Source organism: Orbicella faveolata, unplaced genomic scaffold, assembly GCF_042242905.1.
Source record: "Orbicella faveolata isolate gen_17 unplaced genomic scaffold, um_ofav_v1 contig_34, whole genome shotgun sequence".
Taxonomy (NCBI): domain Eukaryota; kingdom Metazoa; phylum Cnidaria; class Anthozoa; order Scleractinia; family Merulinidae; genus Orbicella; species Orbicella faveolata.
In genome coordinates, this window is record NW_028301563.1 from 29424421 (window position 1) to 29439733 (window position 15313).

General features: G+C 39.7%; 2 protein-coding genes across 2 annotated transcripts; one reads left to right on the top strand and one right to left on the bottom strand.

The window, feature by feature from the left end:
- Window positions 1-2188: 2188 nt before the first annotated feature.
- On the bottom strand, window positions 2189-6953 carry LOC110067131 (glutathione S-transferase 1-like). Its single transcript, XM_089271643.1, has 5 exons — window positions 6746-6953; window positions 4618-4716; window positions 3434-3549; window positions 2875-2982; window positions 2189-2529 (listed from the first exon to the last, which is right to left on the bottom strand). The coding sequence occupies exons 1-5, from the start codon at window positions 6879-6881 to the stop codon at window positions 2338-2340; spliced, it is 651 nt and encodes a 216-aa protein (XP_089127769.1). The 5' UTR covers window positions 6882-6953; the 3' UTR covers window positions 2189-2337.
- A 541-nt stretch (window positions 6954-7494) lies between these two features.
- On the top strand, window positions 7495-14078 carry LOC149105688 (glutathione S-transferase 1-like). Its single transcript, XM_089271557.1, has 5 exons — window positions 7495-7703; window positions 10286-10402; window positions 12109-12224; window positions 12701-12811; window positions 13758-14078. Exons 1-5 carry the CDS (start codon window positions 7565-7567, stop codon window positions 13935-13937), a joined length of 663 nt encoding a protein of 220 aa, XP_089127683.1. The 5' UTR covers window positions 7495-7564; the 3' UTR covers window positions 13938-14078.
- The last annotated feature ends 1235 nt before the right edge of the window (window positions 14079-15313 follow it).

Sequence of the window (15313 nt, forward strand, 5' to 3'; positions counted from 1 at the left end):
AATCCTGCTCCGGCTGAACTCGAGAAATCTCCGGAAATTTGCGTCATCTTCGACAATCCCTGGACTTTCAGGTTGCAAATCATCGGGAGTCAACCTCAGAACTTGGAGGGCCCTGGGGAGCTCCCGGGTCTTTGAACAGAAATATTCGAGGAGAGGTTTCACCTTCAACAAAAGAAAGTTAAGGTTTTTAAGAATTATGCATTATATTTCGAAAATATATAAATGTTGAACGAACACTGATAAAGTAATGCATTGCAATTCAACGAAGTTTCTACCCAGTACTCACTTACGACACATCCCCAATTATAAGCATATGTGTTCTTCTTATGCTTATGCTTTCGTTTAGTGAGGACATGGTTAACATGAGTATAAAGTGCTCGCTGATTGGCTGAAAGTCTTTCGCTCATGCTTTTGCTTATGCCATGATGTCCCACGGGGGTACACCCTCAAAAATTGGGTGGGGTTATGCGGCCCACTTCCCAAAACCCTAACCCTATTTATGACTAAAATCTGCGATTTTCCCTACCCTATTTGTGACCTGACCAAAAATTCGATACCCTATTTATGGCTGTTGCGTCTGGCAGAGTTACTCTAAACATAATTCATGAAGGGCTTTTGTTGATGGTCTTATCGATAATGATGAAAAACTAGCTTCTTCTAAAAAAAACATACTTAATTCAAGACCCGAGTGCAAAAACCATACCCTATTTATGACCAAAATGGCCAAAATCGATATCCTATTTATGACCAAAACGGCTGAAAACCCATACCCTTTGGGACCGCACATATCTATATAGCCCATATGAGGGAGTACCCCCCCCCCCTTCCTCCGGATGATATCCCCATTGGACATTAAAACGACGTGAGCATAAGCATAAGAAGAACTCGAGGCCTTGATATTATGCTTATGCTAATGTCTTCCCCACAAGCGCATAAGCTTCTTTTATTCTTATGGTTATTACGCTGGCGTCGCAAGTGAATACCCGGCGGGCTTTACGCAACAATGGTTGCATTGCAGACCGTGGTCTGGCTTATTTTACCGAAATTTCCGTTCGAAATATTTTGGACTTTCGAGAAATTCCATGGGTCCAGAGAGTTGTTATAACTCGTACCTGCACTTGGGTACGTTTAATAGACCTTTTTCGCTTGGGCGGCCGCGCGGTTTGTTGTCCCATTACAGACAACGTGATATTCTCTAGAGAATTGTTCTTTTATGCATCTAAAAATTATTTATTCATATACACGCAACTATTTAAAAATTTGAAAGGAAGCATTCTCAAGAGTATCATTACATGGTCTGAAATGGGGCAACAAACCGCCCAGTCGAAAAAGGTCTATTCGTTTATTCATCGAGGTGAAATTGAAAAGTAATCAAATCCAGAGCTCCAGAGAGGTTTCCTTTAACTTAAAAGCATAAGCTTGCCTTGAAGCGACCCCTAGGCAACGTGAAACAAGAAAAAAGCAAATTATTTACTTTAAAGATACGGCCGAGTGACTCAACTCAAAAGCTTTATAAGCAGGCGACTGGCACTAAATAACCCACTGTTTATTTTTCTCTCCGCTCGTAAATTCTCTCGCCATGCCTCAGTACAAGTTAACATACTTTCAACTTCGTGAGAAGGCGGAAGCCATTAGAATGACTTTCGCTGTCGCTTGGGTTGACTTCGAGGACGTGCGAGTTTCAATGGACGACTGGGTCGCGAATCTTAAGCATTGTGAGTATGTAACTGTATGTTCGTTTATGCTATACTACAATACTCTACAGTTCACGTCAGTTTAAAGGAGCCGTACCTCACGGTTTTAGCCTTAATTTTTCAAGTTCGTCGTTTGTAATCCGTGTTAATCTTCTCCATCCTTAACCATCCTTGTTCCTTTATGGTTTATTATTATCTTTTTGGTGTTTTTTCCCTATTAGAAATTTACTGTCATATCAGGTTTCCTTCAAATTAAAGACAATTTTATTCGCAGTCAAGGTTCCGTCACTGAGCTCCTTTAAACAGCGAAAAGACTATGATAGACCATAGAATCTTACTATCAAACATTCACATACAAATGCACCCTCAAAAGTGATAGTTTCAACGAAGGACTGAGTAAAATAGCTGACAAGGCATCCAAATTTGAGGACTTGGGTGAGGGGGGCTGAGCCCCACTTAAAAGCCTGTTAGCAAGAAGTACAAAATTTAATATGTAGTTTTTCTATTTATTTCGTTACTATAATGCATCTCCACATTGTTTATACTGCTTTCCAACAATCTGATAAATGTTAGAGTTAGCGTGTTCTACACACTCTTGTTTCTCTTTAAGGTGAGCTGCAAAACTGTGCACCTTACGCCTCGCTCAATAAATGAAACCAAGGAGATCAGGAGGCGAATTTTTCAGCCAATGCTGAACTTTAGGCTGTGTTCGCACCAATTCGTACCATGCCGACAAAGTGGGATATTTTTCCAGTTGCTCAGGAATTCCTTCAGCGTTGCCTTGTAGATAGTAGCTGTTAAGGAAGGTGAACACGACGATATCCGCACACGTCAGCTGTGGAATATAAAATAAATATGATATCAATTAGTGTGAGAGTTTGATGAAACGAAACGCTATCCCATCCGACCCCCTGTGACCCCCCTCCGACCCCCGAGGAGAGGGGGTGTGGGAAGTTGGCTGTTGACAAAAATGTTGTTTTATTTGTGCGTCAAGGGAAATACTGATCTCCGTTCGAAAACGTTCATTTACAATAATGTCTCAACACTTTTGTCCCTGATTGTAGCTTCCTGGTAGAGCGTTGTAGCGGCATGGGTTCGAATCCCATTCAAGTACCTCAAATTTTTCAAGTCTTCAACTGATTCAGTTCTGTTCTCGGTTCCAGCTTTGTTGTTTGCTTACCGTATCTCCAATAAAGAATCCCTGTTTACTGTTAGCTACCAGGAACTTCTCAAAATATGCACATTTTCCTGGAATTACTTCTTCACTGGCGGTTTTCAAAGCTTTCTCCTAGTGATAAGATATAAAGACAGTGGTTTGAGAGTCGAGAGGAAGATCCCCCAAGCGTGAGGTCGAGATGGCTAGATATTGACCTAGTTATGCTTTGCGTTTTTATGATGCAGACGTAGTGAAGATCCATAAACACACAAACAAAAGCTGAAAGAGGTCGATATCCCACAATCTTGACCGAGCAACCCTTGTCAAGAGGTTATGTTGGCAGTTAGGAAGAGTTTTAGTGGCTGTTGCCGTTGTGGAGAGGTGGTCGTTGTAGAGAGTTTAAAATAAGAGTGAATGTATGGACAGTCCGCCGGGACCAAAATAAGTGGTTCTTGTAAAAAGGTACGGCCGTTAATGGGGGTTCGACTGTAGTTCACGCTATGAGAACATTATGTAACGCAAAGCAAACAGCACTGCACTAGAATAAAGGGCAGGGAAAGAAAAAAGTGATAAGTAGCTCTACCTTCTTTTCTGGATCTTCTAATTCACTTCCCGCATTTAACATGTTTTCTAAGTCACCAATCATATGAGCCAACATGTCCGCCTGGGCCTGTTGGAAGTTCCCCTCCGGAGCAAGATCTAAAGAAAATATTCCTATGTTAAGACCAGGGGGGGACTCCTATATGAAAAGGTCGGGGGTGCTCGTCGGAACATTTGAATAAAACCCCTAAGGGAAACAATTCTGGGCGAGGCTCGAGAGTTTTTTGACCCCTAAAAGATACCACTTGAAACGGAATAGGCTCGAGTACCAACCGCTGTTCAGGAAAGGAGTTTGTGCCAGTAGACCAGACTAGAGAGACCGGGAGAAAGCGAGTCTAAAAACGGAAATAAGAGCAATTTTTCATTATTATTTCCTCGAGTGCTCCCTAAATGATACTTTGACAGCTAAAAATAGGGACGATTCGTCATAAGCACTCTAAGTGAGACCAGAATCCTTGATTTATCCCTAAGCGAGACGACAGGCATCCCCGACCTTTTCATATGGGAAAAGACTCTTGTCACTTTACATTCGTAAAGAGCTTGTTGAGAGAATTCGATGAAATACCACGTCAATATTACATTGACGATCAGTTTTTCCTAGCTTTGTGGGGACAATACCTCAAGGAAAAATTGACCCTGATCATTCAGTGCTCATGATTCTCAGCCAACCTGCAATTATTAAAGAGCAGTTTCCACTTGGGTGTCGAAAGTGATTCGTATTTGCTTCTGCGTTGTTTTAGAGCGGGTTTCGTTTGAAATTTGTTGTAAAACCAAAACCAAAGTAATCACTCAGGGCAATCACAAAGGACAGAGCAGAGAAAATCCAGTGAACCAATCAAGATTCGGAAGTGAATACATTTAGCTGACGCGAAGAGCGGGAAAACGTGAGCAAATATTGGTCACAATTGGTTTACATGTCATAACGTCAAGTCATGTTCTTGAAAATTTTAATAAATAGGGAATCAAAGATATTAAAAAACACCCAGGACATAGAATATACAATAAAGAACCAACGGAAGATTAAGACCGTTCAAAAAGTACGAACACGAACGACTGACTAGAAGAAAACAAACCGAAATAAACAAACGAAACATTGACAATGACAACAGCAGCCAAACAGTGTGGATGATCGTTTCAAGATAAACTCTTGTTCAGGTGGATACTTACTAAATTCCTTGGCCACGTAGCTGAGGATTGCTTTGGATTCAGTGAGGACTTTGCCGTCAAATTCTAGAACTGGCAGCACACCAGAAGGGCTTATTCCAGCTAACAAAACAGAGAGCAAGAAATAAAGGCACACACGTTATTGGAAGTAATATGCCGAGAAGTGTTTTCACTTGATTTTTCTTAACCTACATGTTCGTTTAAACATATTGTAAATCTTCGAATTAGCGCCTCCCCTCAAATAAGCACTCCCTGTGAATAAGCGCCCCTCCTATCGGCCAAAATTTAAAATAAGCGCCTCCCCTCGAATAAGCGGCCCCTCTTCTCCCCCTCACCTGTTTTATGGACGAGTACTGAGACAACAAAGGATGAATAGTATTAGTCGTGTTTAATAACAAGTAACTGATTATCAACTCATTCAAGCACTACACATTCGGAGAATGGTTCTGGTTCGGAGAAACGCAAATACCACAAAGCCAGGGTTACATAGGAAATATCTCTTCAATGGTTTGGACAGTGGTATTAAATCATATTTTGCCATCTGTTTTAACAAACTGTAAACGGCATGACCCTTTTTTGGTTGTCTCCAGACAAGGGGTTACCCGTATTCAAAACTACTTTATTCTGGACATAGATTTGACACCTAATTCAATATATTTAGTTATCGCGTTTTACCACTGTAAGGGTACTGTAATTTTTTTTTTTTCCGTCTTACAGTGATTTCCCCAGAAACATTTCCTTCGGCAAAATGGTTTTACTTTCAACTCAACGGGGTCGGGGAGGGGGTGTATTCTTATGAGGAATGAGTTTCGCAATTGCCGCTAATATTCTGTTGCAGTGAAGATCAGTTTTCACATAGTTAGTGGAGGGGACTACTAACTATGGTTTTCAGGCATGTTTGTTTTATTGCGAAAGGTCAATCAGCTGACCAAGCTTGCGGCTTCCGATTGGTGAGTTTAAAGGAACTACGTCACGCCTTGGGCGTCTTGAAAAGCTGATTTGAATTTTTCAAGTTCGTCGTTTGCAATCCGTGACAATCTTTTCCATCCTCGATCATCCTTGTTCCCTTATGGTTTATTATTTTTCTATCCTAGTTAACTATTATTTTCAGGGCTATTTCAATTTTAAGGCAATTTTGAACGTGGCCAGAATAATTCAAAATGGTGTGACTGAGTTCCTTTAACGAGCTGTGTACCGGAGCGAACCTTTTGTCAAAGGAATTGCCAATTGTTCTCAGTCACGCAACCATGTAAAGATATTATCTGAAGGTAAAATCGTTTACACTTGAAAAGCCACTTTCTCCAGAACAATTCATTGCAACGGCTTGTATTTAAGCAATGTGGCACTGTGTCATCAGAATAAATAAGATCGTTCGGATCTCATGATGTTGTTTCGGCTGTTCTAGGAGTCAGGAACAAAAGAATGTTCGCTGACCCTTAGCCGAGCTTAGTTATGTTTACTCGTGCAAAATTCTGTATTCTAATATAAGTGAATATTTGAAAAGGAACTTTCATTTGAAAAGGTCGCTGGAAAGAATGCTCGCCGGAAAACTTGGATTAAACCCCAAAAGAAGACCAATCGAGGCGTGGCTCGAGCTCCATTCGACCCCCAAAACCCACTTACAACGAACAGGCTTGATTACCAGCCTCTGTTCAGGAAAGGAGCCGGCACTAGTAGATCGGACTCGAGGGACCTTTGGAAAATCGAGCCTAGAAAAAGAAATAAGAGCGTATTTTTTACTTTTATTTCTTCGAGTGCAGGCTCAAAGATACTTTGAAAGCTAAAAATAGTGTCGTTTCGTCATGAAGACCTCAAGGAAGACCAGAATCCTTGATTTATACCCCTAAGCGAGGCGACGAGCATCCGCGACCTTTTCATATGGGAGGAGTCTCCCCCGGGATTTTAGACCACTAAAGTAGCTTACGTGATACATCGTATGCGATCAGTAATAGGTCTGTTCTACCGTCCACCCAGAGGTACACCCACAGGAGATGAGGGCAGATAAAACCACATGCATGCGAAGACTTTCTGCAGAGAAACTGATCTGAACCTAAACTAAACTCTTCGCTGTTTAAATCGGCGAAAACAATAGGGTTGTGCAAGATTAACCAATATAGAGCTGTATACTCACAATGCTTAAGCTTCGACACCCAGTCGTCTATAGAAACTCGCACGTCCTCGAACTCAACGCCAGCGACAGAGAAAGTCATTCGAATGGCTTCAGCTTTTCCACGAAGTTGAAAGTAAGTTAACTTGTACTGAGCCATCGCGAGCGAACTTACGAGCGGAGAGAAAAATTAAAATAAACAGTGTGTACTTTAGTGCTACGTAGTCACCTGATTATTTAGCTTTTGACCTGAAGTCACTGGGCCGTATCAGGGCAGACGTATTTCCGGTTGTTCATGTTGCCATGCAGTGGTGACTAATCTGTCGATCGGGATTGCTACGAGGCACTCTTATGTCCCCGGGGGGTGATTCCCCATATGAAAAGGGCGGGGATGCGACGAGCACCCCCTTCCTTTTTGTATGGAGTCCTCCCTGGGGGTGGGGGGGGGGAGCTTATGCTCCACGTTAACGGAAACCTCTCTGGACTTTTAGTGTGGGGCAAGGAACGCGGGCTCACAAAGCAGCTGGAAGGACCGGGCTTTGATATTTACCCGTCACCAGTAGACTACGAGCAGTCTCTCTTGCAGTTACATCCGCTGGGAGTAAAGCTCACTTGCTCGCCTTTTGCTTTCTAGGACAATAGTCGCAGTAACCACTAAACGTGACAAAAGCATTTTAGGGATATACAAGGATATACAGTTGCGCTACACTTGCGTGACAGTCATCTGATAGCCCTCCCAGTACACACCTCGCATGTGGTCACGTGCCTCTTTTCTGTGGAAGGGTGCGTGCGCGAGACTCTGTACATGTGGGATTCTATTAAGGTTTAAGTTGTTCGCGAATCATGGCGCAGAAGTCTTACAAGCTGTTATATTTTCCAGCTCGAGGACGTGGGGAATTCATTCGACTCGCTTTTATAATCGCTGGAGTCGAATTTGAGGATTGCCGTATTGAGAAAGAGACCTGGGCAACCTTGAAAGCGGGTGAGTTCTGAAGGGATTTGAAACACGTACAGAATGTACTCGTCTGGTTTTGCGTACATACAACCGATACAATCAAAATGAAACTTTTAAATAGTTGATTTAAACATGTAAAAGCACAAAGAAAAAAGTGGGACAGGGAACAGCAGGCTAGCCGTAAATTAAACAAAAAATTGCAGACGCACAGTTTACTAAATTCTCGTGGCAAGGAAAGGGGCCGGGGGGGGGGGGGGGGGGGGTGGAAACCCCATAGGACTCCTATGTGTAAGGAACAAGGATGCCCCCCGTGGTGTTGATTGCAGATGTTGGTATCAATTAGGGCACATGGCGAAAAAAAATATATTTTTTTTTTTACCCGTCAAGGTGTTGTCTCGGGTTGCACCAAAAGAGTTTTAAAGAATGTTTCACACTATGATGGTTAAGATCAGCCCGTCCAGGTATTATCTTTTAGGGATCAGATAATAAAGCTTGAGCTTGAGGGTCTAATTGAAAGTTTACGACAGGCATTAAATTAGAAACCTTCCACACGGGAATCACCCCTGAGACAGCAGTTTTTCTGACTTAGTTGATGATAATGATTTTTGTGGTCATTGATAGCAATAATTTATTTTCATTTGTCATTGCCAGTGGATTGCTGATCATTGTTGTCTGGCTGTTTTTGATAAATTTATAGAGCCATTGCATTTTGTTTATTACTTTCTTCTATGTAGATTGTAACTAATGTGCGAGCCTGCGAGCTGGGAGCCAATTTTTGCGAGCCAATGTGTTTTTGTTGTTGTTTTTTTTTTAGTTTTTAATTTAACGTTAATGTTTTACTCAGTAAATGCTACACTTGGCAGAATAAACAAAAGTTTTCGATTTTCTTGTGTGCGTGAAATTCCATGCAAGTAGTTTTCCTTCTGTATCAAAACAGATTTTGAAGGTCAGTTTATAGCTTCAGATATGAATGAAATTTTGAGTTTCCCTCTCAAATTTTTGTATCAAAATGTTGATTATGTATAATTGACTAATATCCAAATATAAACAGGGAAACGTTCAAGTGAGGCAAATTTTAGGTAATTATCAAGATGATATATTGAGAGGCACCGCCACGAAAGATGTATAATTTATTATTATTTTTTTTTTTGGCTCCCAGTTGTCCATTGTTTTGTCTCTTGAGAAACCAGGCTCTTAACTGCTTTTTTTTTTTTTAATAGTTCCCCTGTAAAATTGAAGGACTGGATGACTGCTTATTTCAAGCAATTCAAGAGTTACGTGATAAAACCCATTTGCTCGGTCCTGTGAAAGTCAGTACAATTTACTGCGCTGAAAAAATCACAACTCCTTGCAAATTAATTAAAGATTAAGCAAAAGTTTCCTCTGTACCAAACTATTGGGGTACACCTTAGCATGCACACTCACAACTCACTGTCTTGTACTCAACAAATCCTTGTTTAATTCTCCTCCAGTGTTATATTGCATCCTATTTTCTGTGTTCTCTCGATAAGAAACAATTTCACAATTACGTGTTTCTCTGATTACAATGTTTACGAATCTCGTGACCCTAGTTGTCAACTTATGAAATGTCACACTGTCACGACACTTCCATTTACCTCGCTTCTAGTCCTTATAATATCTGCTTTATTGGTAGAAATAAATAAAAAAAGAGAGGAAAACTTTCCATCACCTCACTTGCCATGCTACAGTGCACCAACACACGAAGACTGCAAGTGTTTTCCATTATGCCAAAGATTCCTGAAATTTCCCTTGGAAGTCAAGTGGAAAGGTTCATTTTGGCTTCTTCCGACTGGAATATTCGGGATCACCTCTAGAGGTGGTCCACTTATTCCAGTTGGACCGGTCTGACCGAAATTTGCCGTTCCGTTTTTGACAAACCAGTTTACTGCCCTGCTTCTCTTCACTTGTGTAAGGAATTCGGAAAGGGAATAAAAACTGGTAAGAGTTCGATTCCTCTTGGTTGGCCCGGTTTGGTTGGAAAATGTCATTTCATTTTCCTCGGGTATTGGCATAATGGAAGCACCTTGCATGTAATAAATACCATATTAGGGCGTTATGCCCGTTTTTGTATTTTTTGGCGGGAATCTTTTGAGGCTCGCAAAAAGAGACTCGCGGCTTGCGGCTCAAGGCTCACAAAATAGCCTCCTTCTTCTATGCAGCCCCCCCACCCTTTCCTCCCTCTTTTTAACTGTCACACAGGCAAATTTTGCTTTTAGAAATGAACCCTTTTGGCTAATTTGAGCAATATGTCCAAGTAATAATTTTTTTGTTTCTGTCAACTTCATGTAGTGCATTTATTTATATTTGTCTCATTTATTTCATTTATCTCTGAATTGTAGAAGTTTGTGGAAAAAACGTATTCCCAGTTAAGCAGCTCTTCATCTCATGTCAAATTCTCCTTTTTTGTTAAGGTTGCTAGGAGAATCCTGCAGTTTATCAGATGTGACTTAGGGTCTTTTTCCATGCACCCCCTTTTTATAATTATTGTAATTTTTCCATAAGTTTACTTATAGTAAATGCTTTTTTTTATTTTGAATGATTGACATTTTCATTTATTTAATATAATAAATTTGCATTTTCTATTTTAGCCGGTAAGAGCCCATTTGGTCAATTGCCAGTATTGGAAATAAAAGATGCTGCCAGTTCTGAGCCAATTGTTCTGTGCCAGTCTGTTGCCATTTTGCGGTACCTGGCAAATGAATTTGGTATGTATTCAATGTGCAGGTACTTTGTTCTTCAAGTTAATAAAGTTCTTCAGTCTTATCCTTTTCTGTAGTGCCATATTTGAGCAAACAGGAGTGACTGTGTGCGATATCATTCTTGAATAAGAATGCATTCTAACCAATTCAAGAGTAATGAAACTTATCAACATTTTCAGAGTATTTTTACAGTTTATCTGCAGTAGGTCCTGGGTCCAAGCTGCAGTGTAGAAAGGAATAATATTACAAGCGTACATAATATGTACATGTACATGTAATTGTCTGCAGTAGTTATTACTTTTAAAAACACTAATTAGCCATACAGTCAGTTTCTGACCAAACTTGTTGACAGAACAATATTGCTTGGCCCTGTGTATCCCATTAGAAAACAGTCCTAAGAAAATATGTGCACTGATTGGTTAAAAATTGTGTTTCTATAACTCGATAGAAAAACAAAACTGGGACAAGCTGTTGACGTAATGATGGCGTGAGCAAACAGAATTTACGTTTTGATAATCAAAGTTAACAAGTTTTTCTCATTGTTTTCATCACAGTGTTTTCTAAAAGAAATAGAAAACATGTTCTCTGTGTTTCTATCGAGTTATAGAAACACTCGTGAAAGTGTGGGAGAACTCGAAAAAGCTGTGGAAACACTCGCCTATGGCTCGTGTTCCCACAGCATTTCTCGTTCTCCCAAACTTCCACTCGTGTTTCTACAACTCAATACAAACACGGTACATGTTTTCTATTTCTTGAATAATTACTGAGGCAATGCTGGCATTAGGCAATGTGACAGTTTTGTTTCATATTTGTTAGTAATTTTGTTTATCAGATCAGTCCTTCTTAATACCTGTTTAGAGAAGAGACATGAAAGTGTTATAAGTGAATTGGTCTGACCAAAAATTTTTGTTGATCAATACAATCAAGCATACATGTACACTTTGGAATCTCTAGTTTTCAATCCCCATTTTTTGGACTTCCTGTTTATTTGAAGCAGTTTTTAAATTTTTTCCCTTTGCACAAACATTTAGGAAATTTACCTTGGATTTTAATTTTAATCTCCTGATTTTTTTTTAAACCCAATTCCAATCCTCTAGGTGTTTTGAAAAATGTTGATTTCATTGTACATTCATTTATTTAATTATGTATTTTCGTCCTTTGAAGAAAGACAAAGGGAAATTATTTATTTGCAGCTAGCTATCTAATGCAACCATAAATTGTACAATATAAGATTTTGTTTGAGCACACCACAGTGTGCTCGGGTGGGGGGGGGGGGGAGGGGCGGGGGTAGATTCCCATATAAAAAAAGATGGGGTGTTCATCAGGAATTTTGAAAAGAACCCCCAAGAGGTACTAAAATCCTTTTTTGTGGGTGTGGCTTGAATGTTTTTTTGTCCCCAAAGAGGTACATGTACCAATTCTTGCATACATTGTATCCTGTGATTTTTTTGGCTCAATACCCTAAAAGGTTCTGCAAAAGCTCCCACTGTGGAGCTTTTGAGGATAAACACCTTAAGGGATACCAAAACTGTATTTTTAACCCTTAAAAGGTATGACAAGCACCCCCGTCCTTTTTATATGGGATTCCCCCCCCCCCCCCCCCACCAGGGAGTGTACTCTCTCAAACTACTTTTAGTAGTAAGAGCTCTACATATATCTAATATTCGACAGTGAGGTTTTGTAATCTTTTGATTAACTGTATTTTAATCAAGGTCTAGCACCAGACAGTAATATGGACAAAGCAGTGGCTGACATGGTCGTAGATGGTGTAATGGACATCAGAGCTAAACGAGCCAAGTACCACTTTGAGAGTGATCCTGCAACAAAGGTCAGTTCCTGGGGTTACAAGTCTTGATACTATTAAATAAATAGTAGTTTACTAAGATAGAAAAACATCAAAGAGATAATAATAAACCATAAAGGAACAAGGATGGTTAAGGATGAAGAAGATTAACACAGATTGCAAAGGATAAACCTGAAAAATTTAGACTAAACTTTTCAAGATGTGCAAACCATGACATAGCTCCTTTAAATAAATATATCAGGTAAGGGAAAGTAAAGTCTGCATATGAGCCAAGTTACCCATCAGGTTGGTGCGTACTTCTGGTTTCCATTTAGCATGAATCGACTAGGAATAATTCTATTCCCCCGCCCCATCTCACCCGCTCTGGATCAGACTCTAGTCCACCAACCTCAGTTTTATGGTCTATGGTTGTTGCACACTGATGGACAATCTAAGACCCCCAGCCCCAGCTATCCTGTTTTGAGTTCATTGTTTTAATTAGTTTTAAATTTCTGTCACAGGAAAAACTCACAAAGGAGTTTCAAGAGTCAGACCTCCCTAGTGCTCTGAAGAATTTTGAAAAAGTATTACAGGCCAACGAGGGAGGCCATGGATTTTTTGTTGGGAAAAAGGTACCAGCGATTTGTCAAGTTTGTCTTTGACATCTTGGGTTCTTTGCAATTCTCCTTACGAATTGTCATGGTTACCTTTATTGTTAGTTCTGAGATTTTGGCATTGCATCAAGACAGCATAAAATATTGAAGGTTTTGTTTAGCTTATAGTCTCCTCACATTGTTTTCTTGGTATTTGACAGTTTTGATATTGTTTATCAAATGGCTGAGGGAGCTGCTTCTCCCCGTTGTTTGTGCTTGAAAATTTAGAATCTTGTATGTTTTGAAGCCTTAATAAATTTTCATCACTTGTAAATGTTCTTCATTTTTTCTTTGTTGTCATATATACCAAGCCAATCAATAATTTGCCTGAATGGACAAAGGTTATTGCATTATATAGTTGTTGTCATGCTGGGCCTATGGTTTGTTAGAGATATTTTTAAAAAACACCTATGGTTGTATGTAAATATTCAGTCACTAATTAATTAACAGTAACAGTGACTTAATAATTACAGTAGTTACTGATTAACTGATTAATTGAATTCTGATTGATTGATTGTTTGATTGATTGATTGTTTGATTGATTGATTGATTGATTGATTGACTTGCTAGATAATGGTGTAACTGATTGATTGATTGATTGATTGATTGATTGACAGACCGCCTTACTAGCTAATAGTCTAACTGATTGATTGATTGATTGATTGATTGATTGATTGACAGACTGCCTTACTAGCTAATAGTCTAACTGATTGATTGATTGATTGATTGATTGACTGATTGACAGATTGTTTATCAAACTGACTCACTAGATAATGGTCTAAATGATTGATTGACAGATTGATTGACAGACTGACTTACTCGATGATGGTCTAACTGATTGATCGATTGATTGACTGATTAACAGACTGACTTACTGGCTTATGGTCTGATTGATTGACTGTGTTTTTGTTTGTTTCATTCTCAGCTAAGCTATGCAGACATTTCATTTTTTAACTTCATGAATAGCTGGATTGCTAAAGACAAGATCAATGGTTACCCAGTGGAATTGGAAGGCTTCCCTTTATTGCGAGGGCTTTATGAGCGGTTCCAGGATATTCCAGCTGTGAAGAAACGTCTGGAAACTAGGCCTGTCTCAGTTTTGTAAACATGCATGGCTGTTTACTTGAAAAGTAAACATGATAGCAAGCAGAGATATGTATAGGAATATAGGTAGAATTTTTGATAGTATGTTGTGCTCACTAAAAGTCATACAAATGAATAAAGAAACACTTTGCCATGTTGCAAACTGCCACCTGTGTGAAAACTACTTGGGAGGGGGCGCATTAATTGTAAAGGGGGATGCTTATCAAATATGTACCTTCCCCCTTCATCCTGCCTTTAACCCTGCCCTGCCCTTCTTTTCTCCAAAGTTAGCAAGAGATTTTAGACAAATAATTGATCAAATCAAGTTGCACACTATAGGGCAGCAGTAAATTTGTATGCTGTTTAGTTGTTTCCCTGACTCAAATATAATTGTTCAATTTACAAAGAATTTAGTTCGAGCTGGTTATGGGTAGACATAGGTGCTGTCGCTTGAGAAATTTGAACTACATGTTATGCACACCCAAAAAGTGTATTGAGTTTAACAACCATGGAGAGGAAATTTTATAAGTCGTGCATTGATCAAAAAAGAGACATCCCCAGCACACCCCAGATGCTTGACTTGCTACTGTTGTATGACCATGTGTGTAGGGAATATTGCACCATATATGGGAGGGTTTGGGGGATTTGAGAAAATTTCGATGTTCTTTCTTTACTTTGATCGAAATTTTGTTGATGAAAACACTTTGAGATAAAGGACATATAAAAGCTGTGCACTGCCAGTTAATTTCCATTTGGTTAGTTTATTCTGTCAAGATATGTTAATTTATATTTCCTGGTCATGAAAGTTTCTGTTTCATTATTCCAGTTTTTTTTTTTTTTTTCTCAAAGTATACGAGCAGATACAAATAATTCCGAAAGCAGGGGGTGAAGAAATTGTGGCAGAGTGGAAGCCACCCTCTTCCAATCTGAACCAAATGTAAGACAGTTGGTCAATCCAAAAAAAAAAAAACAAGAAAAAAAGAGGGTGTGGCATTATTGCCCTGCCCCCTCTAAAAAAAGTCCGCCCTTTGTTCATTCATTCATTTATTCATTCATGTCACAGGGTAGCCGGTGACAATTGATTGCATTACATGCATGGCCCTAAGGTGGGGCCTTTGAACACAGGTTTTGCCCCCAGGGAATGGGAATTCTTGGGCTTGCACAGTTATATGAGAGACACATCGCAAGAATGTCAGATGGATCAGAACCCTGAACTCAGCATGACACTGCAGAGTTATTTCTCCTAAAATATACTTTGATGGGCGAAAACATCTTCACTCGATCTGTCTAACCGGCGAACATTTCCTCCCCTCCCTGCATCTCAAAAAAAGACGCCTGATTGCATCAGTTTCTCTCTCAACCAACATCATACAGATGATGAGAATCTTGTTGTCGCTG